Here is a 24516-nt window from a genome sequence, read left to right as displayed (position 1 = left end):
GTCCTTGTAACCTCTCTGGACTACAGCTGCCACTTTTGGAAAATGGGGAGGCTCAGACCAGAGTTTTTTTGGGTCCTACCTAGCGTTAAAACTCTATGGTTGGGCTTCCTTGGTGGCGCAGTGGTTGAGAATCTGCCTGCCAATGCAGGGGACACGGGTTCGAGCCCTGGTCTGGGAAGATCCCACATGCCGCAGAGCAACTAGGCCCGTGAGCCACAACTACTGAGCCTGCGCGTCTGGAGCCTGTGCTCCGCAACAAGAGAGGCCGCGACAGTGAGAGGCCCGCGCACCGCGATGAAGAGTGGCCCCCACTTGCCGCAACTAGAGAAAGCCCTTGCACAGAAACAAAGACCCAACACAGCCAAAAATAAATAAATAAATACAAAAAAAAAAAACAAAAAACAGAACTCTATGGTCATTGCTCTTCCTGCTTCCCTCTCCTCTTCACCTGGAAAACCTTTAAGAACCAAGCAAATGGAAAATGCATGTTGCCCTCCCCTTACTCTTTCTATATACACACATAGTATAAAATCATGTATATATGGTTACAAACAGTTTATTAAAAATATGTGGAGGGGGCTTCCCTGGTGGCGCAGTGGTTGAGAATCTGCCTGCCAATGCAGGGGACACGGGTTCGAGCCCTGGTCTGGGAGGATCCCACGTGCCGCGGAGCAACTAGACCCGTGAGCCACAACTACTGAGCCTGCGCGCCTGGAGCCTGTGCTCCGCAACAAGAGAGGCCGCGATAGTGGGAGGCCCACGCACTGCGATGAAGAGTGGCCCCCGCTTGCCGCAACTGGAGAAAGCCCTCGCACAGAAACGAAGACCCAACACAGCCAAAAATAAATTAATTAATTAATAAAAATTAAAAAAAAAAAAATTGTGGAGAAGACTGGAAGTAAATACACCAAAATGTAACCAGTGGCTGTTTTGAAATGCTGGGACTTTTGTCAATGTTTCCATATTTTCTTTTTTTTTAATTAATTTATTTATTTATTTATTTTTGGCTGCGTTGGGTCTTCATTGCCACGCGCGGCTTTCTCTAGTTGCGGCAAGCGGGGGCTACTCTTCGTTGAGGTGCGAGGGCTTCTCATTGCGGTGGCTTCTCTTGTTGCGGAGCACTGGGTCTAGGCTCACAGGCTTCAGTAGTCGTGGTGCGTGGGCTCAGTAGTTGTGGCTCACAGACTCTAGAGCACAGCCTCAGTAGCTGTGGCGCACGGGCTTAGCTGCTCCGAGGCATGTGGGATCTTCCCGGACCAGGGCTCGAACCCATGTTCCCTACACTGGCAGGCAGACTCTTAACCACTGCGCCACCAGGAAAGCCTAATTTTCCATGTTTTCCAGGTGTCCTAAAATGTGTGGGTGCTGGGGAATTCCCTGGAAGCCCTCGCACCACAATGAAGAGTAGCCACCACTCGCCGCAACTAGAGAAAGCCCGCGCGCAGACATGAAGATCCAATGCAGCCAAAAATAAATACATAAATAAATAAATTTTTTAAAATGTGTGGGTGTTATTTTAAAAGGAGAAAAATAAGCTATTTTTTAAAGGATAAAATCAATCAATATCCTCTCCCATGATGCCTTCCATGATATCCCCAGGTGGAGTTGGACACTTCCTCCTTGCTGCCATCCATGGCTCTGGTCATAGTCATGTTGTAATACATCAATCTAAGTCATCAGACTTGCCATCTGGGGCAGTGCTTTGTCCCATTCATTTTATTTCCTTAGCACCTAGCCCTCAAATCGTAAATACTCAAACAGTGTTTACTGAATGGAATGAATATTTGTGAAAATGCAAAATATAAAGAAGAATTAGCAATATCAAAGGGGAGTTTAGATTAAATACCAAATAAAGGGCACAGCTATTGAGAAGGAAGTGGTCCCTGGGGATTTGGGGGTGGCGATGTCAAAGTTCAGGAGAAGAGGAGGTGTTGAGTTAGGATTTGATTCATTCATGCATTGATGGAATGATAGGTAGGGTTTGATATGAACAAAGGGATAGAGGCTGGGATGTGTAAGAAAATTTTTTTCACTTTTTAAATTGTAAAATAAATTAAAATATTTTCATTTATTTTTATTAATAACATAAAATTTGCCATTTTAACCATTTTTAAGTGTAAAGTTCAGTGGCATTAAGTATATTCATATTGTTACACAACCATCTCTCCATCTCCAGAACTTTTTATTATCACAAACTGAAGCTCTGAACCCATAAGCAATGACTCTTCATTCTCCCTCCCCCTCCCCAGCCTTTGGTAACCACTATTCTACTTTCTGTCTCTATGAATTTGACTATTCTAGTACCTTACGTAAGTGAAATCATATAATATTTGTCCTTGTGTGTCTGGCTTATTTCACTTAATATAATGTCTTCACGGTTGTGTAAATCTTTAAGGGATTGATTTCATGGGACAGAGGATTCAAATAAAGATATAAGAAAGAGGCTGGAGAGGAAACTGGAAAGGTAGCCAGATTGTGAAACAACTTGAGTGTAAACTTAGGTAGCTGCTATAGTGCGACCAGATGATTGTGGGAGTTGGGACTGTTATGCTCTCTTGGGAAGTATTATGGCAATATCTTTTAAAATTAAACGTGGACACATCCTCTCCTAGAGAATTAAAAACACAGCCAGCACATAATGATACATACATAAGAACACTTATTGCAACATTGTTTATAATGGTAAAAAAAAATTATTGTCTATCAATAGGGGAATAGCTGAATAAATTATTGTACACCTGGACTGTAGAATAATATGCAGTTTATAAAAAAGTATGTTAGAGCTGTTGCATTTACCTGGAGAAATGGCAATGGCATGTTAAATGACAAAAATAAGTTGCAGAGGGAGACTTCCCTGGTGGTCCAGTGGTTAAGACCCTGCCCTTCCACCACAGGGAGCGCGGATTCGATCCCTGGTTGGGGGATCCCACATGCCGAGCAGTGAGTCCAAAAAGAAAAAAAGAAAAAAAAAAGTTGCAGAGGAATTTATGTGGTATGATTCCATTTTATTCATTAAAAAAGTAAGACTCTAATCATGAGTAAATGTTTCTTTCTATTCATTCACTCATTCAACAAATATTTATTGAATGCCATCAGTGGGCCAGCCTGTCATTCTGGGATATAAAACAAACAAGTATCGTGAAACTTGCATTCTAGTTGGGGAGCAGGAGCAGACAATAACCAAATAAATAAGTAAACTCTATAGGAGGTTAGGTAGTGATAAGTGTCATGGAGAAAATGAAAACTGAAAAGGAGGCTGGGGGCAATTCCACTATGTTGCACAATTTGGAGTGCTACCACTCACATTGTGGAGAAGTGCTCTCACTTTTTTTTATGGCCACTTTTTGGGGGGCGGGGGGAGCCAGCACCGCGAGGCTTGCAGGATCTTAGTTCCCCCCACCAGGGATCTAACCCACACTCCCTGAAATGGAAGCTGGAAATCTTAACCTCTGGACTGCCAGGGAAGTCCATGAAGTGGTGTTTCATTGTGGTTTTGATTTGCGTTTTCCTAATGACTAATGATTTGAGCATATTTTCATGTGCCTGTTGGCCATTTGGATAACCTTTAGAGAAATATCTATTCAAGACATTTACCCATTTTTTAATTGGATTGTTTGTCTTTTTGTTGGTGAGCTCTAAGAGTTCTTTATAGATTCTGGATATTAGACCCTTATCAGATATATGAGTTGCAAGTATTTTCTCCTATTTTGTAGGTTGTATGGAACAGATTTTAAGATGATTAATTTGACAACTCTGTGTGCGGGAAAGATTGGAGGAGAAATGAAAGGCAGTAAGACCGACTAGGAAGCCATTGCACTTCTTCAGTTTGCAGTGAACGCAAAATAGTAACAGTAGGAAAATGCCCTATTAAGGAGCAAATAACCTGGTGTAGTTTCAGGAAAGCATAATTCTATCAATATATCCAAAGCTCTAGCAGCCTAATCACTTAAAGTAAAATGGCTTAAGCCCTAACAAAATCAGACTCTAACCCGATCAATTCTAATAAAATGGCTGAAGTGAACATAAACAGAATCAGTTATATTAACTTGGCTGGAGCTGAAACCCAATCAACTGAATTGAACCTTGTCTTCATAGAAGGGAGAGATAATCTGCATAGAATTCTCCCTCTCCAACCAAAAAAAAAAAAATTTTTTTTTGTCCCTATTTCTCCTGCGATGTTTAGGGAAGAGCATTCCGTTTGGCCAAGTGAATATCTTATATATTTACAAAGGTGAGGGATGCAGTTCTATTAGCCATTAAAATTATCCAGCTAATTTGAATCACGTGTTCACTAAATGACCTTCTCATTATAATATTTGACTTCCAAAATAGTCAACTATTTCGATCAGTCAATAGAATTGCCTAGTCTACTGTAAGTTTTATGTTGAACTATGTAAATGAACTCTATGGCTTATATATCATGCTCTTTTAAGTTTAGTCATCATAAGTGGGCTCTCCCAAGATGAATTAATTGACCAAAATCAGCTTCTGGGAATTCACGCTGAGGTTCGGAACCTCTTAAAGAAAAAGAAAAAAACAAAACAAAACAATGTTTCTGTCTCTTGTCACTCTAACATAAACCTAAGTGTGGAAGGAACCATATTTCATGTCCTCAGAGAGAGATAGTGAGAGGAGTTTTTGTTGTTCTGTTTTTCCATTCTAGAATGGAACCAGAGACTCAGAAAAGTGATTCAAATTGCCTAGGGCCATACACAGTTCACAAGATTGACTGAAGCTGAAACCTAATCATTTGAATTATACTTTGTCTTCATAGAAGGAGATAGTCTGCATAGAATTCCCCTCCTCTACTTCCCTAGTGGCGCAGTGGTTAAGAATCCGCCTGCCAGTGCAGGGGACACGGGTTCGATCCCTGGTCTGGGAAGATCCCACATGCCGCGGAGTAACTAAGCCCGTGCACCACAACTACTGAGCCTGGGCTCTAGAGCCCGCGAGCCACAACTAGAGAGGAGTCCACGCACCACGACGAAGAGCCCGAGTGCTGCAACTAAGACCCAACGCAGCCAAAAATAAATAAATATATAATAATAATAATAATAAAAGATACATGCACCCCAATGTTCATTGAAGCACTATTTATAAAAGCCAAGACATGGGAGCAAGCTAAATGTCCATCGACAGATAAATGGATAAAAAAGATGTGGTATAGGGCTTCCCTGGTGGCGCAGTGGATAAGAATCCGCCTGCCAATGCAGGGGACATGGGTTCAAACTCTGATCCGGGAAGATCCCACATGCCGTGGAGCAATTAAGCCCGTGCGCCACAACTACTGAAGCCCGCACGCCTAGAGCCCGTGCTCCGCAACAAGAGAAGCCACTGCAATGAGAAGCCCGTGCACCGCAACAGAGTAGCCCCCGCTCACTGCAACTAGAGAAAGCCCACGTGCAGCAACAAAGACCCAACACAACCAAAATAATAATAATAATAATAAAAGATGTGGTATATAAATACAATGCAATATTACTCAGCCATAAAAAAGGATGAAATAATGCCATTGCAGCGACATGGATGGACCTAGAGATTATCATACTAAGTGAAGTAAATCAGACCAAGAAAGACAAATATATGATATTGCTTATAGGTGGAATCTTAAAAAAAATGATATAAATGAACTTATGTACAAAACAGAAATAGACCGAGAGACATAGAAAACAAACTTATGGTTACCAAAGCGGAAAGGAGTGGGGGAAGGGATAAATTAGGAGTTTGGGATTAGCATATACACACTACTCTATATAAAATAGATAACCGACAAGGACCTCCTGTATAGCACAGGGAACTGTACTCAGTAAAAATAAATTTTAAAATTTTTTAAATAAATAAATAAGGGAATTCCCTGGTGGTCCAGTGGTTAGGACTCGGCGCTTTCACTGCCATGGCCCGGGTTCAATCCCTGGTTGGGGAACTAAGATCTCTCAAGCCTCGTGCAGCCAAAAACAAAAAAAACCAAAAAACAAAGGAGATGAATGCAGTTCTATTAGCTGAGCTCTCTAACTCCTAGACCAGGGCTTGCTCTGCCTCTTGCTAAAGCAATCATAGATTGCTTCTACTCCAGCCGCTGCAGAATGGGAAACAGCACAAACAGCGGTAACCACAGACAGCAGTGTTGGCAGCTACAGCTTATGGCCTGGAGATGTGGGCACATGCCCTCTACAGGATGACTGGTGAGGACACCTCCCTCAAGTCTTGGGTGCTCAGTGGGGCACTCCCTGACAGTGAAGCAGGTCTTAAGGAGACAACAGAAGAAGGTAGCATCTTTCTGACCTAATAACAGTCTGGCTTTGTCTCAGAGGTGTAGGAAGTGTCTCCCCAACATACAGCTATGATGAAACTTAAGACGCAAAGAGGAAGCTTCCTGGGTTTATATAGCTGCTGTTTTCATCCAAGGGAATGTGTGGGGAGTTCTACCTGGATGAACTCTTAAGACTGCCACCTTGTGATTCAGCCGTACCTCTGAATTACTTTATCATTCTTCCTCATGACGGAATCCATGCAGTCGGCAGCACTTTGCTGTGGTGCAGAATTGAATGTTAGTTATGAACTCAGAGGAATCTACTTTTCTCAGCTCTTCACAGAGCTGAGAGGGGATGGCTTAGGAACAGGGATACTTCTTTCATCTTAATAAGGTAGAAGGTCAAGCATGTAGATGCAAGTAAGCTGGTAGATTTGGTATTGGAAAGATAGGGCAGTCTCATCTAATTGCATCTATTTTATCAATGAAATATGGGCAAGGTCATCTGCTGAGAGGGAAGTGGAGGGGGTGTTGGAGATTTTAGAAGAGAGAAAGTGTGAAATAGTTATTGAGCAGAGTAGAAAAAAGAATTTACTAGGGAACTATAGAATTATTTGGCAATGTTGAGTTTGGGGGGCATAAATTTGAAGTATACTAGTCAGCAAGATTCTGAGATTTCCTCCATCAATATTTAGCTGCCCAGGTATAGCTGTGGAGAAGCTGAATTGTTGGACTTAACCAGAAATGTTTTGTTTTGTTATGTTTTGTTTTGCTTTCCAGGAAAGTTCAGTGGAGACGGAGAGGGGCAAGGAAGTTTACAGTGTCTACAAGTTTATAGTTCTGGATATGAAGGGGAGTGGATGGATTATTTTAAAAATAAAATTAAAAATAGTACAAATGGTTTAGAGGTCCTTGAGGCAGGAGGGTATTAGGATGGGAGGAGGGGTGTTAGGGTATGAGAAGGAAAGGCAGATAGTAAACAGAGGATGGGTTTTTTTGGCCATGCCTCACAGCTTGCAGGATCTTAGTTCAAACCCAGACCCCGGCAGTGAAAGTGCTGAGTCCTAAACACTGGACCACAAGGGAATAGGTACTTTCAGTTTCAGAGGATTTTATCTGGATTGAATTGCTCCAGCTCACTCTTCTTTTCCAACCCTTGGTTTTCCCTTCTTCCTTCTTTCCATCTCTCCCCCCACCAGAGAGAGAGAAGCAATGAAGTCTGCTTTTCATTTCCTGTCTGGATGACTGAGAGGCTGGCCTCAGATGGATCAGTCTTCAGATGGATCTCTCTTTTTCTCTCTCTCCATTCTGGAAAAGGGAAGCTGATATTTGGGGGATGATGTGGCCCAGGAGCCCTTGACCTTCCTCCCCGTGGGTGTCTCATTCTCTGGCAAATGATCTCTTTGGGGAAAACAAGGCCAGAGACAGCAGCAGCCAGGCTAGGAATGTGGTTTCAGCTGCAACCAGAAAGAGCACAGACAAGAACCAGGGAGAGTGGGAGGCCCTGGTGTGGAGACAGCCTTCATGGGAAGAACTTGCAACACCAGAGAATCTGGGAAGTGGCCCAGACACACTGAGCAAATTAGACAACCCTCATCCTGGCTCTCCATCACCATACATGAGACTTGGGGAATCAAAGGGACCCGGGCTCACACAGTGAAGACAACCCCAGGATGCTCCCTTCTTGTTGGTTTGGCCCAGATGGTCACTCCAAGAGACTGGAAGCACCTCAGGAAAGCCCTCTGAGTCTTCCCAGGGGAGGCCAGACCAACCTGCCCCAGGGTCCTCGGAAGGAGAGGACTATCTGAGAACTTTGATAGGCAACTAGACTCCTGGCAGGGAGTGGGCCCTGAACCTGGTCACCATGACCTACCCTACTGTCCCAGGAAAGTGTGGAAAACTTCCCCTCCACCCAAACCTCCTTTTAGACCCCTGGACTTCCAGACTCTGTAACTGATCAAACCTTTATAGACTTTTCCCCCACAGCTATGTATTTACACATATTGTTTCTTCTTCCCAGAATTCTGTCCCCCACTTTTCTCCCTAGAAAATTCAGATTCTTCTTTTTTCAAGACTAGTTGAAAGGTTACCTCCTCCCTGAGGCCTTCATTGAGAAAGTTAGTGGCTCCTTTTCCTCTGTTTCCCCGAATGTAACTTATCCATTCTCATATCACATCACATGTTTATACATGTGTCTCTGCCCAAAGGCAAGGCTCACTCTTTTTTTTTTCAGTATTATTTATTTGAACCAATTTAGCACTTTATTCATTTTAGTTGGTGTGGCATTTATTTTACTTATTTATTTTCCCCATTATTATTATTATTTGGCTGCGTCGGGTCTTAGTTGCGGCATAGGGGATCTTTGTTGAGGCATGCGGGATCTTTTCCTTACAGCAACTGGTCTGCTCGGGTTTCTCCCTAGGTGTGGCACGGGCTCCAGAGTGCGCGGGCTCTGTATTTTGAACTGCGTGGGCCCTCTCGATGAGGCGCGCAAGCTCGGTAGTTGTGGCACGCGGGCTTAGCTGCTCCCGCCCCGGCGTGTGGGATCTTAGTTCCCCAACCAGGGATCGAACCCGTGTCCCTTGCATTGGAAGGCAGATTCTTAACCACTGGACCACCAGGGAGTCCCAAAACTCACTCTTTAGTCATCTTGGTATCCTCCAAATTTAGCAATCTGTTAAATACTCTATAAATATTTGTTGAGTGAGTGAGAGTATATTGTACTCAGAACTAGACACCTTGAGGTATATATAAAAAAGACAAAACATAAAATGCAACCCCTCACAAGAAATTTACCTATTAGTTAACAATAAGTTAATTTAATATATTTAATATTTATTTGATAATAATAGATGTACCATATATGTGCCATTTAATAGTGCTTACTATATCCCAGACACTGAATCACTAAATTAAACATACATACTCAGTTGTTAACTTCTCACAATAACATGTAAGGTAAGTATTGTTATTATCCCTAAATTACAGATGGGTAAAATTAGGCTCAGAGAGATTAAAGAATTTGCTTGAGATCTCAAAGTGACTGTCAGAGCCAAGATTTGAATGCAGGCATTTCTGATTCTAAAACTTGTGCTCTTCACCATTAAACTACGATGCTCGTGAAAAGTTTTGTATAATACTGTTTATGTCATCACTATTACAAGATAATATAACAAAACACAGAATCATATGGTTCAACTGGAAAAGAAAAAAAATTTTTTATATATTTATTTATATATTTTATTTTATTTATTTGGCTGCATTGGGTGTTCATTGCTGCGTGCAGACTTTCTCTAGTTGCGGTGAGCAGGAGCCACTCTTCGTCGTGGTGTGGTGGCATGTGGGCTCAGTAGTTGTGGCCTGCGGGCTCTAGAGCGCAGGCTCAGTAGTTGTGGTGCACAGACTTAGTTGCTCTGGGGCATGTGGGATCTTCCCGGACCAGGGCTCAAACCCATGTCCCCTGCTTTGGCAGGCGGATTCTTTTTTTTTTTTTTTTCCAATAGTGGCTTTAGGGTTTTTTCGTTTTTGTTTTTGTTTTATAAAGAAGGGAGTCATTATTTTTTAAAGTATTTGTTTATTTATTTATTTATGGCTGTGTTGGGTCTTCGTTTCTGTGCGAGGGCTTTCTCTAGTTGTGGCAAGCGGGGGCTACTCTTCATCGCGGTGCGCGGGCCTCTCACTATCGCGGCCTCTCCTGTTGCGGAGCACAGGCTCCAGACGCGCAGGCTCAGTAGTTGTGGCTCACGGGCCTAGTTGCTCCACGGCACGTGGGATCTTCCCGGACCAGGGATCGAACCCGTGTCCCCTGCATCGGCAGGCAGATTCTCAACCACTGCGCCACCAGGGAAGCCCTGGCAGGCGGATTCTTAACCACTGTGCCACCAGGGAAGTCCCAGAAAAGAAAATATTTAAACGAGGTTATTAATTCTCTGGTACATATAATAATTGCAAAAGGAGTTAGACAAGAGAAATATGTGTAAGTGTTGAGGTAGCCAGAGAAAACGTTGTGGAGACGGAACTTGAACTGAGCTGGGTCTTGGAGAGTAGATCAGAGGAAGGGATCCAACATTAATGTCCTTTGTGTATAAGCACTATATGTACATTGTCTCATCTGATCCCTAACAAGAAGCTCTGTTCTCCCCAGTTACCACGGGGAAACCGAGGCTCAAGGAAGCTATATAATTTGCCCAAGTCCACACTGCTAAGTGTGAGCTGAGACTCAAACCCAGATCTCTTTTCCACTCTACACTGCCCCTGGTTGGTAAAAAGGGCCAAGGAGAGCATTCTGGTGCAAGGGAGCAGGAGGAGCAAAGATAGGAGGCTGGAATGAGCAGGATGCCTGTTTAAAGGAGGAAATAAATAGTCAGGCATCAAGCCTTCCATCCTCTAAGGAGCAGAGGGTGGGACTTCCTAGGCAGCTCCGCCCACTGCAGAGGATTGCAACAGGGTGGGGTGGGGGTGGGGGTTTTGGGGTTGCTGGAAGGTGACTGAAGCCCATAAGGCTGGCACTATGCCCATTGTGTGGCTACAACTGGCCCCGCCCAATAGTGCTGGGGTGGGAGAGCCATGGCCCCAGAGCTAGTTCCTGGAAGTCTACCACCCCTCCCCCCCAAACACCGCTGCATCCTGGTCCTGGTTCTCTCCCAGAACCAGGCTGCCTGCTGGCTTCAGTTCTGTCCCAGGTATCTCTCCACCAGAGTCTGGCTTCCAGATAGACTGTTCTCAGTTCCCAAGCCCCTGAGGCACTCTGGCGTCCAGCTTTCTAAGCTTCTATCTCCTAATAATAACAGACTCACTTTCTTATTGATCTCTTTTTATCTTCCCCAAAACTCCTTTTATCTTCTCCAAAACTCCAATATCTCCATTTTCCCCGGTGAGGAAGCAAAGCTCAGAAAGGTTGAGTTGCCCAAAGCCACGTAACCCGTGAATGCAGGGACTCAAGTCCAGGGTTTAAGGTTCAAGATCTGATCCTCCCTCATTCTACTCTACACCATGCAATCTACTGTTCTCTCTAGATTTAGAATTAAGCTCCAGGGGTTATTTCTTATGGACTATCCTGGACTCGTTTATCAGCCTTCATCTGTTTTGGATTCAGTGCGGGGCTCTGCTAGCAGGGCATAACTCATAGTCGCCCCGGTCTGGGAACCTCAGTCCTACCCAACTCTCTGGACCCTTTTGGCCTGAGAGTGGGGCTCAGTGTCCTCAACTCCTGAGTCAATCCTCTAAGAATTCTTATCTGTGGAAAGGAACCTCTTCAAAGACTTTTTTATCCTATCCTCACCCAAACCAGAACACAAGGAAAAACCAGTGGATGGCTTAGGAGATCTGTCTCCACCATCTGGGCCTCAGTTTATATCTCCCTTTTCTTACTTTAGTAAGAGGGGCCTCACTATTCCCTGGTCCCAGACCCCCTCCAACACCTCCCCCAGCCATCCGGGGTAACCGCCGGGCTCTGCAGCCTAGGATAACGCCCAGCCCTCCCTTGCACCCTGTGGCTGCCTCCCTTTCCGTCTGTTGAGAGAGGAAGCCAGGGGGTGGCGGGTGCAACCCTGCAGGGCACTGATAAAAGGGCCAGCCCTGCCCCCGCCCCCTGGGGCCACTGCGGTCAGCCCAGCAGGCAAGCAGGCTAGGCAGCCAGCTCCTCCGGGACCTGTGGCCCTCCCCAGGTTCCACCTCTACCCACCCCACCCTACTCGGGAAGCTGGTTGCATAACGCAGTGGGGTGTTTGGCAACATTGCTTGTGGCTTGCCCTGATGCTGGTGGTGGTGTGTGCACACGCGCTGGAGTGAGGGTGGGGTGGATTGACGGGGGGTGACAACAAGCCAGCCTTTTGGGGGTGCGTGAGCAGCACAGATGGAGAATGGCATAACAGTAAAGATATGTGGTCATGTTTTTCTCCATATTCTGTCTCTGCTGCCTTTGCTGAAGCAGGAGAATCTTAGGTATCCTATCTTAGGGATAGGAAAATCTTAGGTATCCTGGCTTGCCCAGCCACAGACACTATCCAACCCATTCAGGCTCCTAATCCCCTGCTAATCTTACATCAAGCAAAAGAGATTTAAGATAGAAGGAGGTTGACTCTGGACCTCAGGAATCTGAGAGGAGGGAGCTAAAGGAATCATCCGCACCCCTGAGGGCTATAAAGAGTGTTCTGGAGGCAGGACAGAGCCTGGGAACCGCAGTAACAGACTCTTCCTATGGGAGGGGAGTGGGGTGAGGTGGGAGAGACACCCTGGCCCGTCGCCTAAATGAAGGCTGTCTGTTCACTTAGCTCAGCCTGCACGACCATGTCTGTCCCCGCAAACAAGTAAACTGCTTCAAACACATCTATGACCCGCACAAGGGATGAAATACAACTTCCCTAGTTTAACTTTCAAGACTTTACTATCTAGCCCCAGTCAAATTTCCCAGGCTTATCTTTTACTACTTCCTACCCCACACCCCATCCTAGGAAACCCAAAGTACTCCTCTGTGTTTGATGCCCCTATGTCTTCACACCTTTGCTTGGAATACCCTTCTCCCCTTCTTTTCCTGGTAAACCCTGAGTCATTCTCCACAGCCCAGCTCAATTGTCGTCTCCTCTGTGAAGCCGGCTCTGAATTTCACCAGCAGCAGTTCAGCTCCATAGCACATTATATAGACCTTTATTACTGTAATTCCCTGCCTAGGCTGTTAATGAGGACACAGACTCTGTCTTATTCATCTTTGTGTTCCTGGAGTGAGAAACGTGGTAGATACACAATAAATATTTGTTGAATGAATGAATGAATGAATGAATGAGTAGACACTCAGTAAATATCCATTCATTCATTGGACAACTTGTGTTATCCATAGTTGTATCTGCAATGCCACAAATAGCGTCCTGAACTGGTAGCTTTCATTCAGTAAATGTTTGTTCACTAGCAGTAGCCTGATATCATTACTGAATCAGTCACAAGTGTGACTATCTCCACCCCTCATCCTCGCTGAGGGGCCCAAATAAGTATATAAATGAGAAAGCTATCTGAATGCTCATGTATGTGACCCAGATTCATACCCAGGTCATCAAGAGATTCTGAACCCGCTTGTAACATGTAATGAAGCCAGGGGTCACCTCCTGCCCTACACAGATCATGCCTGTAGAATTATGATCTCCTGGGATGGGGATGGAATTCAAAACATTGAACCATGGGTTTGGCATGGGTGTTGATCAAACCCACACACACAGGCTGCAAGGAGGCTGCAAAGAGGCGGGTATCCCATTGCCTCTTGAGTTGCTTGGTTGGGTTATTGGGTTGTGGGGTGGTCCTGAGAGAGAACCGGGGTGGCTGACATAGTGGTGGAATGGTGGGGAACACTTGGAAGACTCCCAGAAGCTATTCTTCACCAACGGGGACAGAATATTTTCATTATTTTAATAGTGAACGCAACCCTATAAGAGAATGCTGGCTGAATGCCAGCTCTGCCTTAGGGTGGCACCTGCCTGCCTCCCCAGTCTTTAACTGTTTCCAATTTAACTTGAACATCATAAGAAGAAAAAATAGAAAAAAGGTGTAAGCTGCAGCTATAAGGAGTGAAGCTAGACATAGGAAGGACTTTCCTTAGAGCTGAAAACCACTAAAAGCTAGGAGGAAGCAAGACTTTTCTCCTAGTCTCTGGAGAGAGATCTGTTTGGCTTGGGACTTGGGTTGTGAGTTTGAGGCAAATGGATGAATGAGTGACTTCTGGGGTGTACTTACTGGCCTGCCCCAGAGCTGCCGTGGGTGCTGGGGGATGGACCTGATATCCTACACACGTGTCCTGGTCTGTCCAGTGTATGTGGCTGCCATGTGGCTGGGGTGCCTTGCCTGGAAGAAAGGACAGAGGGCATCTAGGGTCCCCTTTAAGGGAGGTGAATAATGTCCCTGCCGGGAGCCTCCCCCACCCCCAACTCCCCTCACACACTGACAACAAACCTGTCCAAGAAAGAGGCCTTTGTCCTAGGACATCTGAGGCTGCAGGGGGAGGGGAGAAGGCTACAGGTGAAAGGACACATCAAAGCAGCTGGCCCCTCCTCCCCCCAAAAGCTCCCCTACCCCTTGCCCAGAACCCAGGCTTTCCTGAAATAAAAGCACTGCCCTGAATGCCCACCTGCCTAACAGCTGGGATGCTAGACATCTGGTCCTTTTCTTCAGCTGCCCTCCACCTTGCCAGGACTCAGTTTCCTTGTCCCTAAGAGAGTCAAGGGGGCAAAGGGACGGAGGTTACAACTTGTATAAAGTCTGGAGGTCACTCTGCCACGGATCATCAGGTTGGAATCCATCAGATGCATGGGAGAAACACAGAGCTGGCTGGACTCCTGGGCTCAAAAGGAGGGCTGGGAGAGGCTTGGAGCCATGTGTGCCCCCGCTGGCTGGGAGCAAGGTGGGGGCGGGGTGTGGGCAGAAACCACACCGGGCTCAAGTTTCCTCTCTTGGCCAGAAGGGGCAGGAGGAGAGGAGGGCCACGGGGAAAGGGGAGGGTTGGAGGCAGGACGGAGAACTCAGGCTGAGGGCTTCAGAGAGGAGGCTGGTGTGCCGGCCCCTGAGGTCCCCTCACTCGGCCCGAGCCTACACTCTGGGCGCTCAGCGATGGCCTGGGGGCAGGGCACGGCCCTCCCCGGTTCTCAGAGGTAGCAGGGATCCTCACCCAGAAGGTGTCAGCCCAGGCCCAGCCTCCCCAGAGACAGCACCCGGAGCCACATCTCTCTCCTCACCCTGCTTGGACCCTGCCACAGGTGCCTGAGGGGCAGGGTGGGAGGAGGATTCCAGGGGAATCCAGGGGCAAGCTGGGGAGGTGAAGGAGGCAGCGGGAGAAAATAAGCAACTTGCTGTGCATTCCTAGATCTCAGACCTTTCCAGGCTGCCCCTGGTTTGGGAATTTGACATCTTTGGGAATTTCTCTGGGAGAAGACCTAGATGGCTTCTTGAGCCCTCTGGGATTCTTGGGGTGAAAGGCTATGGATGGGGACCAGATAGTGGTCCCCTGAGGCACGCCTGAGGGGCTGGGGAGTGACACTGAGTAACCCTTCAGCAGGCTGGCTGCTCTGGGGCAGCCAATAGACTCTCAGGTATATGGTACCATCCTTTCCCCTACTCCATTCTATCCCGCTGCCCTGTCCAGCCATCTGGGAGGTTTGGGGAAAGCTGAGGAATCCGAGACAGTGGATGCCTGGATTGCTGGGTAGTGTCGTTGCAGCAGGATGGGCTGCTAGGGGTAGGGCGTGCTGAGTTCTTGCCTCCCTTTGCCCGTTCTCTTCTCTGGGCCTAGGGCAGTAGGGATCAGCTGGAACTGGAAGGGAGAGGAAGGCATCCCACCCCAGCATAGTTTCTTCTGACTGGAAATCTTGGCTGCTTGGGAGGTAGAGGGCTGGGAAACAGTGGAAGAGAAGAGGTCAGGTATCACATCTGCTGGGGCTGAGATTCTCTAGTCACTGGCCCCCGAAGGACTGGAGTTGGGGGTCTAGTGACCAAGTGACAGGATGGCAGAAGCTTGTCCCTCTCTCCCTTGTTCCCATGCACCTGTTTGAGTCATGTATGCCCCCAGGAGACTGAATCTTACTGTGATCAAATCTCCCCCCCACTACCCCGCTCACTCTCCCTCCCCACCTCTCCCCCCAGCCCCTTTTCCCTCCATTCTATTTCTTTCTCTCACTTCTGTGTGCCTCTCCCTCCTTGGGCATTCTTCCTAATCTTTCTAAATAGGCTGCTCATCTGCCACACCACACCCCAAGTTTTATTGATCCCTCCCCATCCTTTCCCTGCCTCTATTGACACCTGGAGAGGAGGGGTTGTCTAATAAGCCTCAGAACACGGTCCCAGAAAAACAACAACAACAGGGTCCCAGAGGTGAGCCCTTTCTCTGTCTCTCCCCCTTGTCAAGGTGTTAGAGCCCTGGGCTGCAGATGAGGCCAAATACCTTCATTTCCCCAGCATCCCTCCCCAGATGGTCCTCATTCTGTGTCCCGAAACATAAAGCTCCATGTCATTCTGTGTGTGCTCAGGGATTGTGATAAGTTCTTTCTGGGTAATCCCATCAGGATGAGAGTAAAGAGGGTGGGTTTTAGTCCCTGGAGGTGGTGTCCATCCTACCTGATGTGCAATGTTGGGGAGCAAGATGCCTGTGTGACCTCAAAGTGTGGGCTAAACTGGAAAGTGGGAACCGTCTGTTGTAAAAGAAAAGGGACACGGGGAGGCATGTTCCACTTTCCCAGTAGCTCTCCAGCTTCTGTACCCTCTGTGATGTTCTATTTGATCCAGTTCTGACTATACCCTCCTTCCTGAGCTATACCTCTGGCTGCCAGCCCCCTGGCCCATCTTCAGGAAGGTAGACTCCTAAGACCTGTTGAAGGTAGACTTCTTGACCTTGCTTGTTGTATAGACCTTGCTTGTTGTATAGACCTTGCTTGTTCCCACCACCCATCTCTGAGTGTCTAGGGAAAAAACAGACTACGCCTTTTTGGCCTGGTGCAAACTTGCCACTGCACCAGAGAGCTGGTTGGATTTGATCCTGAGGTTCTCCTTAACTGCCTCTTTCCTAACCTCCCGCCTCCCCCAGCAGCCCTTCTGGATTCTCATTTCCCTGTCCCAGGGTGAGGGGAAGATTAAATTCCTGGTCTTTATGAGGAGGGGCTGATATCTAGTCTCAGAGACTAGGGCAGCCTAGAACCCAGCCTTGCCTGGATCAAGGGTGTGAAGCTAGGAGAAGTCTGGAGATTACTTGCCAGGTGCTCTTCTGGCTTTGCATTCTTTTAAGTCCATATGGTTGGACCAGTTTAGTAGTTTTCAAAGTAGGGTGGGCCTCTGGCATCAAAAACACCAGGCCACTTGTTAAAATGCTGATTGCTGGGTACCTGCGCCTATGAATTCAATTCGATAGGTCCAGGGTGGCTTTCAGAATTCTGTATTTTCACAAGCACCCCAGGTGAATGCAGGCCACAATAAAGTTTGTGACTGCCTGAGGCAGATGCAATCTACTGCAAGGAGGTTCTCCAAGTCTGTCCCCATTTAATAGGAGAGTCTGAATAAGAAGCGATTTGCCCCAAATCATGCATCTGGAAGGCCAGAGAACCTGGTCTCCTGCCTCCTAGGGCAGGATCTTTGTACTGCACCTAAGAGTCAGATCCGGGAAACTATGAGAGACAAAACGGGATGTGTGCATGTGTGTGTGTGTGTGTGTGTATGTGTGAAGGACTGTGAGGCAAGAGTCATTGTCCCTGCCCCCTAAACCCCTTCTCCATTCACTTTGCCTTTGGGCAATTTCCGCCAGAACCTGGGTGTGGGAAGGTGGGGTTCCGGTGTTGAAATGGCATCCTGGACAGACATAAACACCCCACCCTCTGCCCACTTGCCAAGGGCCTGTGCCTATACCAACTCCCAGCTCTGGGGATGGCAATATAACAAGGGTTAGGGTTAGGGGGCAGGGGCTAGGGGAGATCCTCCTTCGAAAGGACAATTTAAAGTTCTCACCAGTTTTGTGGTGAGTCAAAGAGTGGATCCCATATTAAATAGCTGTGATAGGCCAACCTTGTGGTGATCTAAGGTCATCCAGTCCTATGCTCTGTCCTTCTATAAGTCTCCCTCACCCACCCAGCCTGCCTGCCTTCACTTACATGGCAAAGGTAGGGTGTGGTGTCTGGCCCTAAGAGATCAGGAGGTCCCTCCCACATCTACTTGAAGTCTCTTGCCGAAGGCAGGGAGAACAGATGAGAGTGAGATGGGTGTCAGGGAATAGGGAGGTGGGATGAGGAGAGAGGTTGAAAGAGAGGAGAAGATGAAGGTGGGGTGAGGGGTTGCTGAGAATGTTGAGCTATCCAAGCAGAGAGGGACCTCCAAGTTCAATTTGTCTCACTCCCTGGTTTTACAAATGAGGAAACAGAGGCTCAGAGAAATGTGATGGCTTGCCCAACATCATGCTGCTGCTCTGTGGCAGAGCTGCAGCTAGAGCCCAGATCCAAAGAAAAGGGGCTGGAGGGAAGTGTGTATTCAAGCCTCTAAAGAAATATTCCTTAGAAGAGAAAAGAGACTGAGATGCAGGACTTCCCTGGTGGCGCAGTGGTTAAGAATCCACCTGCCAATGCAGGGGACGTGGGTTCGAACCCTGGTCAGGGAAGATCCCACATGCTGCGGAGCAACTAATCCCGTGAGCCACAACTACTGAAGCCCGTGCGCCTAGAGCCTGTGCTCCGCAACAAGAGAAGTCACTGCAGTGAGAAGCCCGCGCACTGCAACGAAGAGTAGCCCCCCTTCGCCGCAACTAAAGAAAGCCCATGTGCAGCAACGAAGACCCAATGCAGCCAAAAATAAATTAAAAAAAAAAAAAAAAAGAGTCTGAGATTCCACAGAAAGAGTTGATTGATGTCGACCGCCAATAGAGTCTCGGCGTATGGAGACATGGGAGCAGGACTGGGAAGGCGCCTGGAAGGTGGGATAGGCTAGTAGAGTCGGCAACTCTAGTTACCAGACCTGACTCTGCTATTTATCAGCTTGAGTCTCAACTTCTGAATGGAACTTACAGGATCTCTGTGGAAATCAATCTCATAAACGAGTGCTTATACACCACCAGCTCGGTTCTCCACAAATGCCAAATAAGTCTTTGCTGTGGTTATTATATGACCTTAGGAGAGAAAAGACCCCTGGTTGTGTGGAGTGGTGTATAGCCAAGATGACCCTGTGGGACACAGGGCAGAGGTCCAGTGTCTCCAGAGACCATTCCTCCTCTGCTGCCTGCTGCTGATAAACCTCTTATCTGGCCCAGGCAGGGGAGCCCAGGGCCTGGATAGGAGGAGAGGGCAGGGCTGCTATCAGTCACCAGGCCTGGGCCATATCTTAGAGAAGGGGAGGGGCTGTCTGCTTGGCTCTTCCCACAACACACTCCTTGGGGATCCCCAAGCACTCGCTCTCATCTTGGAAAGAAAAGACTGAGATCCTAAAAGTGAGGGCAGAGGAGGAGAGCAGGAGTGATCCTTGATGTTGCTGCAGGAAACAGGAAAAATAAAAAACACTGGATGATGTGACTTTTGTCCTGGCCAGTGATACAGTTTTGAGGAGTAAGAAGTAGGGGAAAGAGAAGGCATCTTGTCTGAAACGAAGATAAAAACCTACTGTGCTCCCAAAGGAACAGCCTACAGCCATAGCAGGTGAGATAGAGACAACACGGCAGAAAAAGGCTTCCTAGCTTAAGGAGTTTGTCCGATGAGTACAGCATGAATGGGGGTGGGGTGGAGCGGGGAATGAGGCATCTCCTTCCCTCAGGTGAAGCTGGAGGGAGCCTCTCCTTGGAGGAGGACAAAATTGCTGACCTGTGGCAGGAGAGGCCCTAACTCCTGTTTCTCCTTTCACACAGATTGCTGGGACCATTTGGGCTTTCGGGACCTTGGACCAGGCCCTGGCCCAGTAGGATGCCCCCGTGTCCTCCCCAGCAGAGCAGGAACAGGGTGACACAGTTGCCCACTCTGGAGCTGGGTGAGATGGAATTGACTTGGCAAGAGATCATGTCCATCACTGAGCTGCAGGTGAGTGGGGTTAGGGGGCAGGGGTGGGGGGAGGGAAAAGCAGAGAAACAGGGAGTCTGGCTGGGACTGAGGCGGGGGGCTGGAGCAAGCAGAGCCCAGGGTCTCAAGATGGAAATGTTCCAGGCACTGTAAAAGGAAGGGCTGGAGTCAGAGGGCGATCTGGTTGGAAGACCAGAGCGTTGAGGGGGAGGGAGTGTGGATGAGCAGGAGATAGGAGTGGTGGGGAAGGAAGGATCTGATTGGGGGTGTAAGCTCTCTTGGCATTCACTCTGCTTACGTCTCTCTGCCCCACCTCCTGTCCCGCCTTCCCTTCCTCACCTTCTTCTGTTCTGACCTCCTCCAATCCTGCCCATCTTCTTCCCTCATTTCCTCCCCCTGCCCTCAGCAGCGGGGGGCCCCTTTCCCTCAGGTAGCAGAGCTGTAGTTCTGACCTTGGGAAGGGGGGTCAGACTATGCCGGGGTCCTCTCCTCCTGCTAGTTGGACAAAGGGGTGTCTGTTGGCCTAACAATGATGCCTTTGTCCCCAGCTGGGCTGGAGCAGGGTGGCTCCCCGATGTGGGTTGGGGGCCCTTTTCCAGCACGTTCTCTCCTCTTCTCTGCACCTGGGCAGGGACAGAGGGACTGAAGGGGAGAGGGCAGAGCTTGTGCCGGCTCCCCAAGGTAACTCTCAGCCCCAGACCTGGCTCTGTGCCCACCCCCTTCTCTTCCCTGCCACCATGCCTGGGCCCTCAGGATCTGCCCTAAGCCCTCTTCCCACACAGCAGCTCCCTCTGCTGGACACCCAGGGCATGGCCAGGGTCTGAACTTGACCCTTTGACCCTAGATAGCGGCAGCAGGAAAAGGGTTCCGAGGGTCATCCTGGAGACACTCCTTGTCTTCCTGAAGGAAATAAAGGGACATGAGCCATTTCAATACAGTAAGAACTTCTCCTGAAGAGGAGGGGATTCCATAATTGTTGCGTGACTTCTTGTTTAAGCCGCTTTCCTCGTGAACGAACTGTATCACAACTTTGCCAGAAGCTTTCAATGATACTCAGCACCGTTCTCTTCCCTTGTGATTATCTCACTGGGTCTTTCAGCGGGACCCAGCTTTGTTCTGAGAGAGAGCTGGTTTCTTTTCTTCCTCAGCCTGTCTCCAAACCTTTTGGTGTCTTTTCTTGCAGGGCCTAAACGCTCCAAGTGAGCCATCCTTCGAGACCCCAGCCCCATACCCTGGGCCCCCGCCGCCTCCAAGTTACTGCCCCTGCTCAATCCACCCGGAGGCTGGCTTTCCCCTTTCTTCACCAACTTATGAGCTCCCAGCACCCACATCTCATGTCCCAGACCCCCCATACTCCTACGGCAACATGACCGTACCAGCCTCCAAGCCACTGACCCTCTCGGGCCTGCTCAGTGACCCCCTCCCAGACCCCTTGGCCCTCCTGGACATTGGGTTGTCAGCGGGGCCATCCAAGCCCCAAGAAGACCCAGAATCCGACTCAGGATTATCCCTCAACTATAGTGACGCTGAATCTCTTGAGCTGGAGGGGACGGAGGCTGGTCGGCGTCGCAGCGAGTACGTAGAGATGTACCCAGTGGAGTACCCCTACTCACTAATGCCCAGCTCCTTGGCCCACCCCAACTATGCCTTGCCACCTGCCGAGACCCCCTTAGTCTTAGAGCCCTCCTCGGGCCCCGTGCGGGCCAAGCCCACTGCACGGGGGGAGGCAGGGAGTCGGGATGAGCGTCGGGCCCTGGCCATGAAGATCCCCTTCCCTACGGACAAGATTGTCAACTTGCCAGTAGATGACTTCAACGAGCTGTTGGCGCGGTACCCGCTGACGGAGAGCCAGCTGGCACTAGTCCGGGACATCCGAAGGCGGGGCAAGAACAAGGTGGCCGCCCAGAACTGTCGCAAGAGAAAGCTGGAGACCATCGTGCAGCTGGAGCGGGAACTGGAGCGGCTGGGCAGTGAGCGGGAGCAGCTCCTCCGGGCCCGAGGCGAGGCCGACCGGACCCTGGAGGTCATGCGCCGACAGCTGACGGAGCTGTATCGTGACATTTTCCAGCACCTGCGGGATGAGGCAGGCAACAGCTACTCCCCTGAAGAGTATGCGCTGCGCCAAGCTGCTGACGGGGCCGTCTTCCTGGTGCCCCGGGGGACCAAGATGGAGGCCGCAGACTGAGCTGGCCGGAGGGGTGGGACTGATGATGGAGGTTTCCTTCATTCTCTTCTGATAAAGGTACTCCCCAGCCGTGAGGCCCAGAAGGAGCTGAGTTCTGTAGACCAGGAGGGACCACAGTGGGAAACCTGGCATCTGGAAGGTCCAAGGTGTGTTTCGTGAGGCTTGCCTGGAGGCGAGGATGTGAGGGCAGGGCTGGAATCTCTCTTCCGTGATTCAGTTTCCCAGGTCTCCAATCTCTTGTTTGAGCTTTGGTATATAAAGCACTCTACAGAAATAGCTTTCTGCTGTGTCTTCCTTCTCGAGGGAGGGTGATGAAAGGGGTGCTCCTCGGAGCTCACTGCCTGTTGGTGGCAGGGAGGTAGTTCTGCTGAGCTTGCTTCTTTCCCCTACGGCTCTGTATGAGGACGGGACACATGACGACACTTGGGCCTGAGCAGTGTGGTATCTACCACCTTCACTCCCCTTCTCAGAGCCAGGGGCCATAGATGATTTGAGGAACCGCACCTTCTCAGGTGGCCCCCTACTTATAGAGTTGAGATTGATTGCTGCCAGAGCTGGCTGGACCCTCTGTGAGAGGTCCCTGAGTGTTAGGCCACTCCTTTCTCAAACTCTGGGGCACTGGAAATCCTAGAATGCCCACAGGCCGTTTTCCCCTCCTCGTGCCTACTTCTACAGGACTCCCTCAGCCTGGGTCCTGATATGCCAGAGCTCTCTCAGAAGACTGAGTGAGCTGCTCTTGATTGGAATGAGAGAATTTGATTGGACACCCAAGTTTCAGGGGATTTCACACCCAGGTCTGGGTAAAGTCTGCTCCACAGCAGAGCACAGTATGCATTTCAGTGAACTCTTCCATCTCCCTGGTTACATTAGACAGATGTTACCCAATTCTTGTTTTGGTGCCTCCGCCCCCCTTTCTAGATCCTTGAAGATCTAGGGCCTTATTTTTTCTTAGAACACAACTAGGTTTCAGAATCTTAGCCACACGGATCAAAGTCCAGTCAAACCTCCACACACCATCTCCTTGCTTGGAATTGGGGTGGTTCCCAATCTTCCCAATCAGTAAATTATATAAATTACCTCTGGTGTATTTTGTTTCTCTTTACACTTCTATTCAATTTTACTAGTTCCATTTCAATACAGAAACCATACTTCCAAGTTTTGATATTCATTACAGTCGTGAGACAAAAAAGCAGACAGAAGTGATCAAAGTGGAATCTTCATGCCTACAGATTCAGAAAAAAAGTGGTCTCTAGGGAATGAAAGCTTCCTATTCCTAATAGATCTGAAGACAGTCCAACCTGTCAACTTTCTCAAAAACCTGAACACGTGGGATCAAGTAGTAATGAGATTAGTTGTCAAGTAGTGAGATTAGTTGTTCAATTTGATTAGTTTGCTTAAGGGCTATCAGAATGAAGTTTTTCATTCTAACCAAACTCACAAAGATGGTTAATTCACAGGCAAATTTAAACATTCATTCAACCAATATTTACTAGGCACCCAATAAGCTTAGGTATCATTCTAGGCATTGGAGGTAGTGAACAGGAGACACTTCTCATGGAGTACACCGTAGCGGGGAAGACCCTCAGATACACATATTTAACAGTAACTAAGGCCAAAGACGGGAAGGGTGGTCACAAGAATTTGAACAAGGTATTTATCTTCCTACAGGTTCTCATTTAAAAACTAGGGAATTTACTTTTCAGCAAACTGGTAGCCTCAGTTGTCCTATCCCTCCAAACCATTGTTGTATGAATCAGAGAAGGCTCATTCAGTAAATGGAGATTCTTACTTGTAATTCTGGTAGTAAGATAACTGACCTATGGATTCACACACTTCATTCCCTTTTATCAAGGATGGAAACTGAGGCTAGATAATGACCTTTCCTGAGGATGGTAGAAAAAATATAAACATTTCCTAGAGTTCAACTATTGCTTTAAAATATTTTTAGGTTCATTACCTTTGAGAAGGTAAAGAACTTCCTTTACCTTCTTACCCTTGGCTCAATATTTTTGAAGCCTGAAATAACTGACCAATTAAATATTTATTCACCCAAGATGAGATCCACTATGCCCCTCAGGAACTGAACAGATAAGCGCAGTTCCCAGAAGAGACTCAAATTCAACAGCATCTGCCAGTCTTTACTACAACTTGATTTTCCCTTGCCAAGAGAGCTACAAAAAGGACCTGTTCAAGAGGAGCAGTAGCAAACAGCTCACTTCCAACTGGGTCGAGATTTACTCCTGCAGCCAAAGAAAACCAGTTTCTCTGATTTCACTAAACCATGGATGCTGATGGGACAAACTTTAAAAAATAGTAATACATAGTATTAGAATCACTTCCAACAAACCCAGTACTTCCTCCATCTGAATTAACACACGGCTGTGCTTAAAGCATTTATAACGCAGTTTTCTTTCAACAGCTTACAGTGACTACAGGGAAAAACACTGGTAAGGAATGAGGGTAAAATTCTTCTGGTTTACCATTAACTCCTGCATTTCCCGTTCTCAAACTTGATCTAGTAAAGAACATGCACTATCTCAAATTATTTACCATAAACATCATGAAGAAGACATAGAAAACAAGAACCAAAA

The 24516-nt window shown here is 47.9% G+C and overlaps 1 protein-coding gene across 2 annotated transcripts; it reads left to right on the top strand.

The window, feature by feature from the left end:
* The first annotated feature begins 14689 nt into the window (after positions 1-14689).
* On the top strand, positions 14690-22199 carry NFE2 (nuclear factor, erythroid 2). Of its 2 annotated transcripts, none has more exons than XM_036866478.1 (3): positions 14690-14985; positions 19593-19761; positions 20924-22199. In XM_036866478.1, the coding sequence occupies exons 2-3, from the start codon at positions 19648-19650 to the stop codon at positions 21923-21925; spliced, it is 1116 nt and encodes a 371-aa protein (XP_036722373.1). In that variant the 5' UTR covers positions 14690-14985; positions 19593-19647; the 3' UTR covers positions 21926-22199. The 2 variants fall into 2 exon arrangements, with proteins under 2 accessions (XP_036722373.1, XP_036722375.1); XM_036866480.1 differs by lacking the exon at positions 14690-14985 and adding an exon at positions 19158-19386.
* Positions 22200-24516: the final 2317 nt, after the last annotated feature.

This window comes from Balaenoptera musculus, chromosome 10, assembly GCF_009873245.2.
Source record: "Balaenoptera musculus isolate JJ_BM4_2016_0621 chromosome 10, mBalMus1.pri.v3, whole genome shotgun sequence".
Lineage (NCBI taxonomy): Eukaryota > Metazoa > Chordata > Mammalia > Artiodactyla > Balaenopteridae > Balaenoptera > Balaenoptera musculus.
The sequence above is the reverse complement of the archived record's forward strand: the minus strand, read 5'-3'. Positions and strand labels throughout refer to the sequence as shown.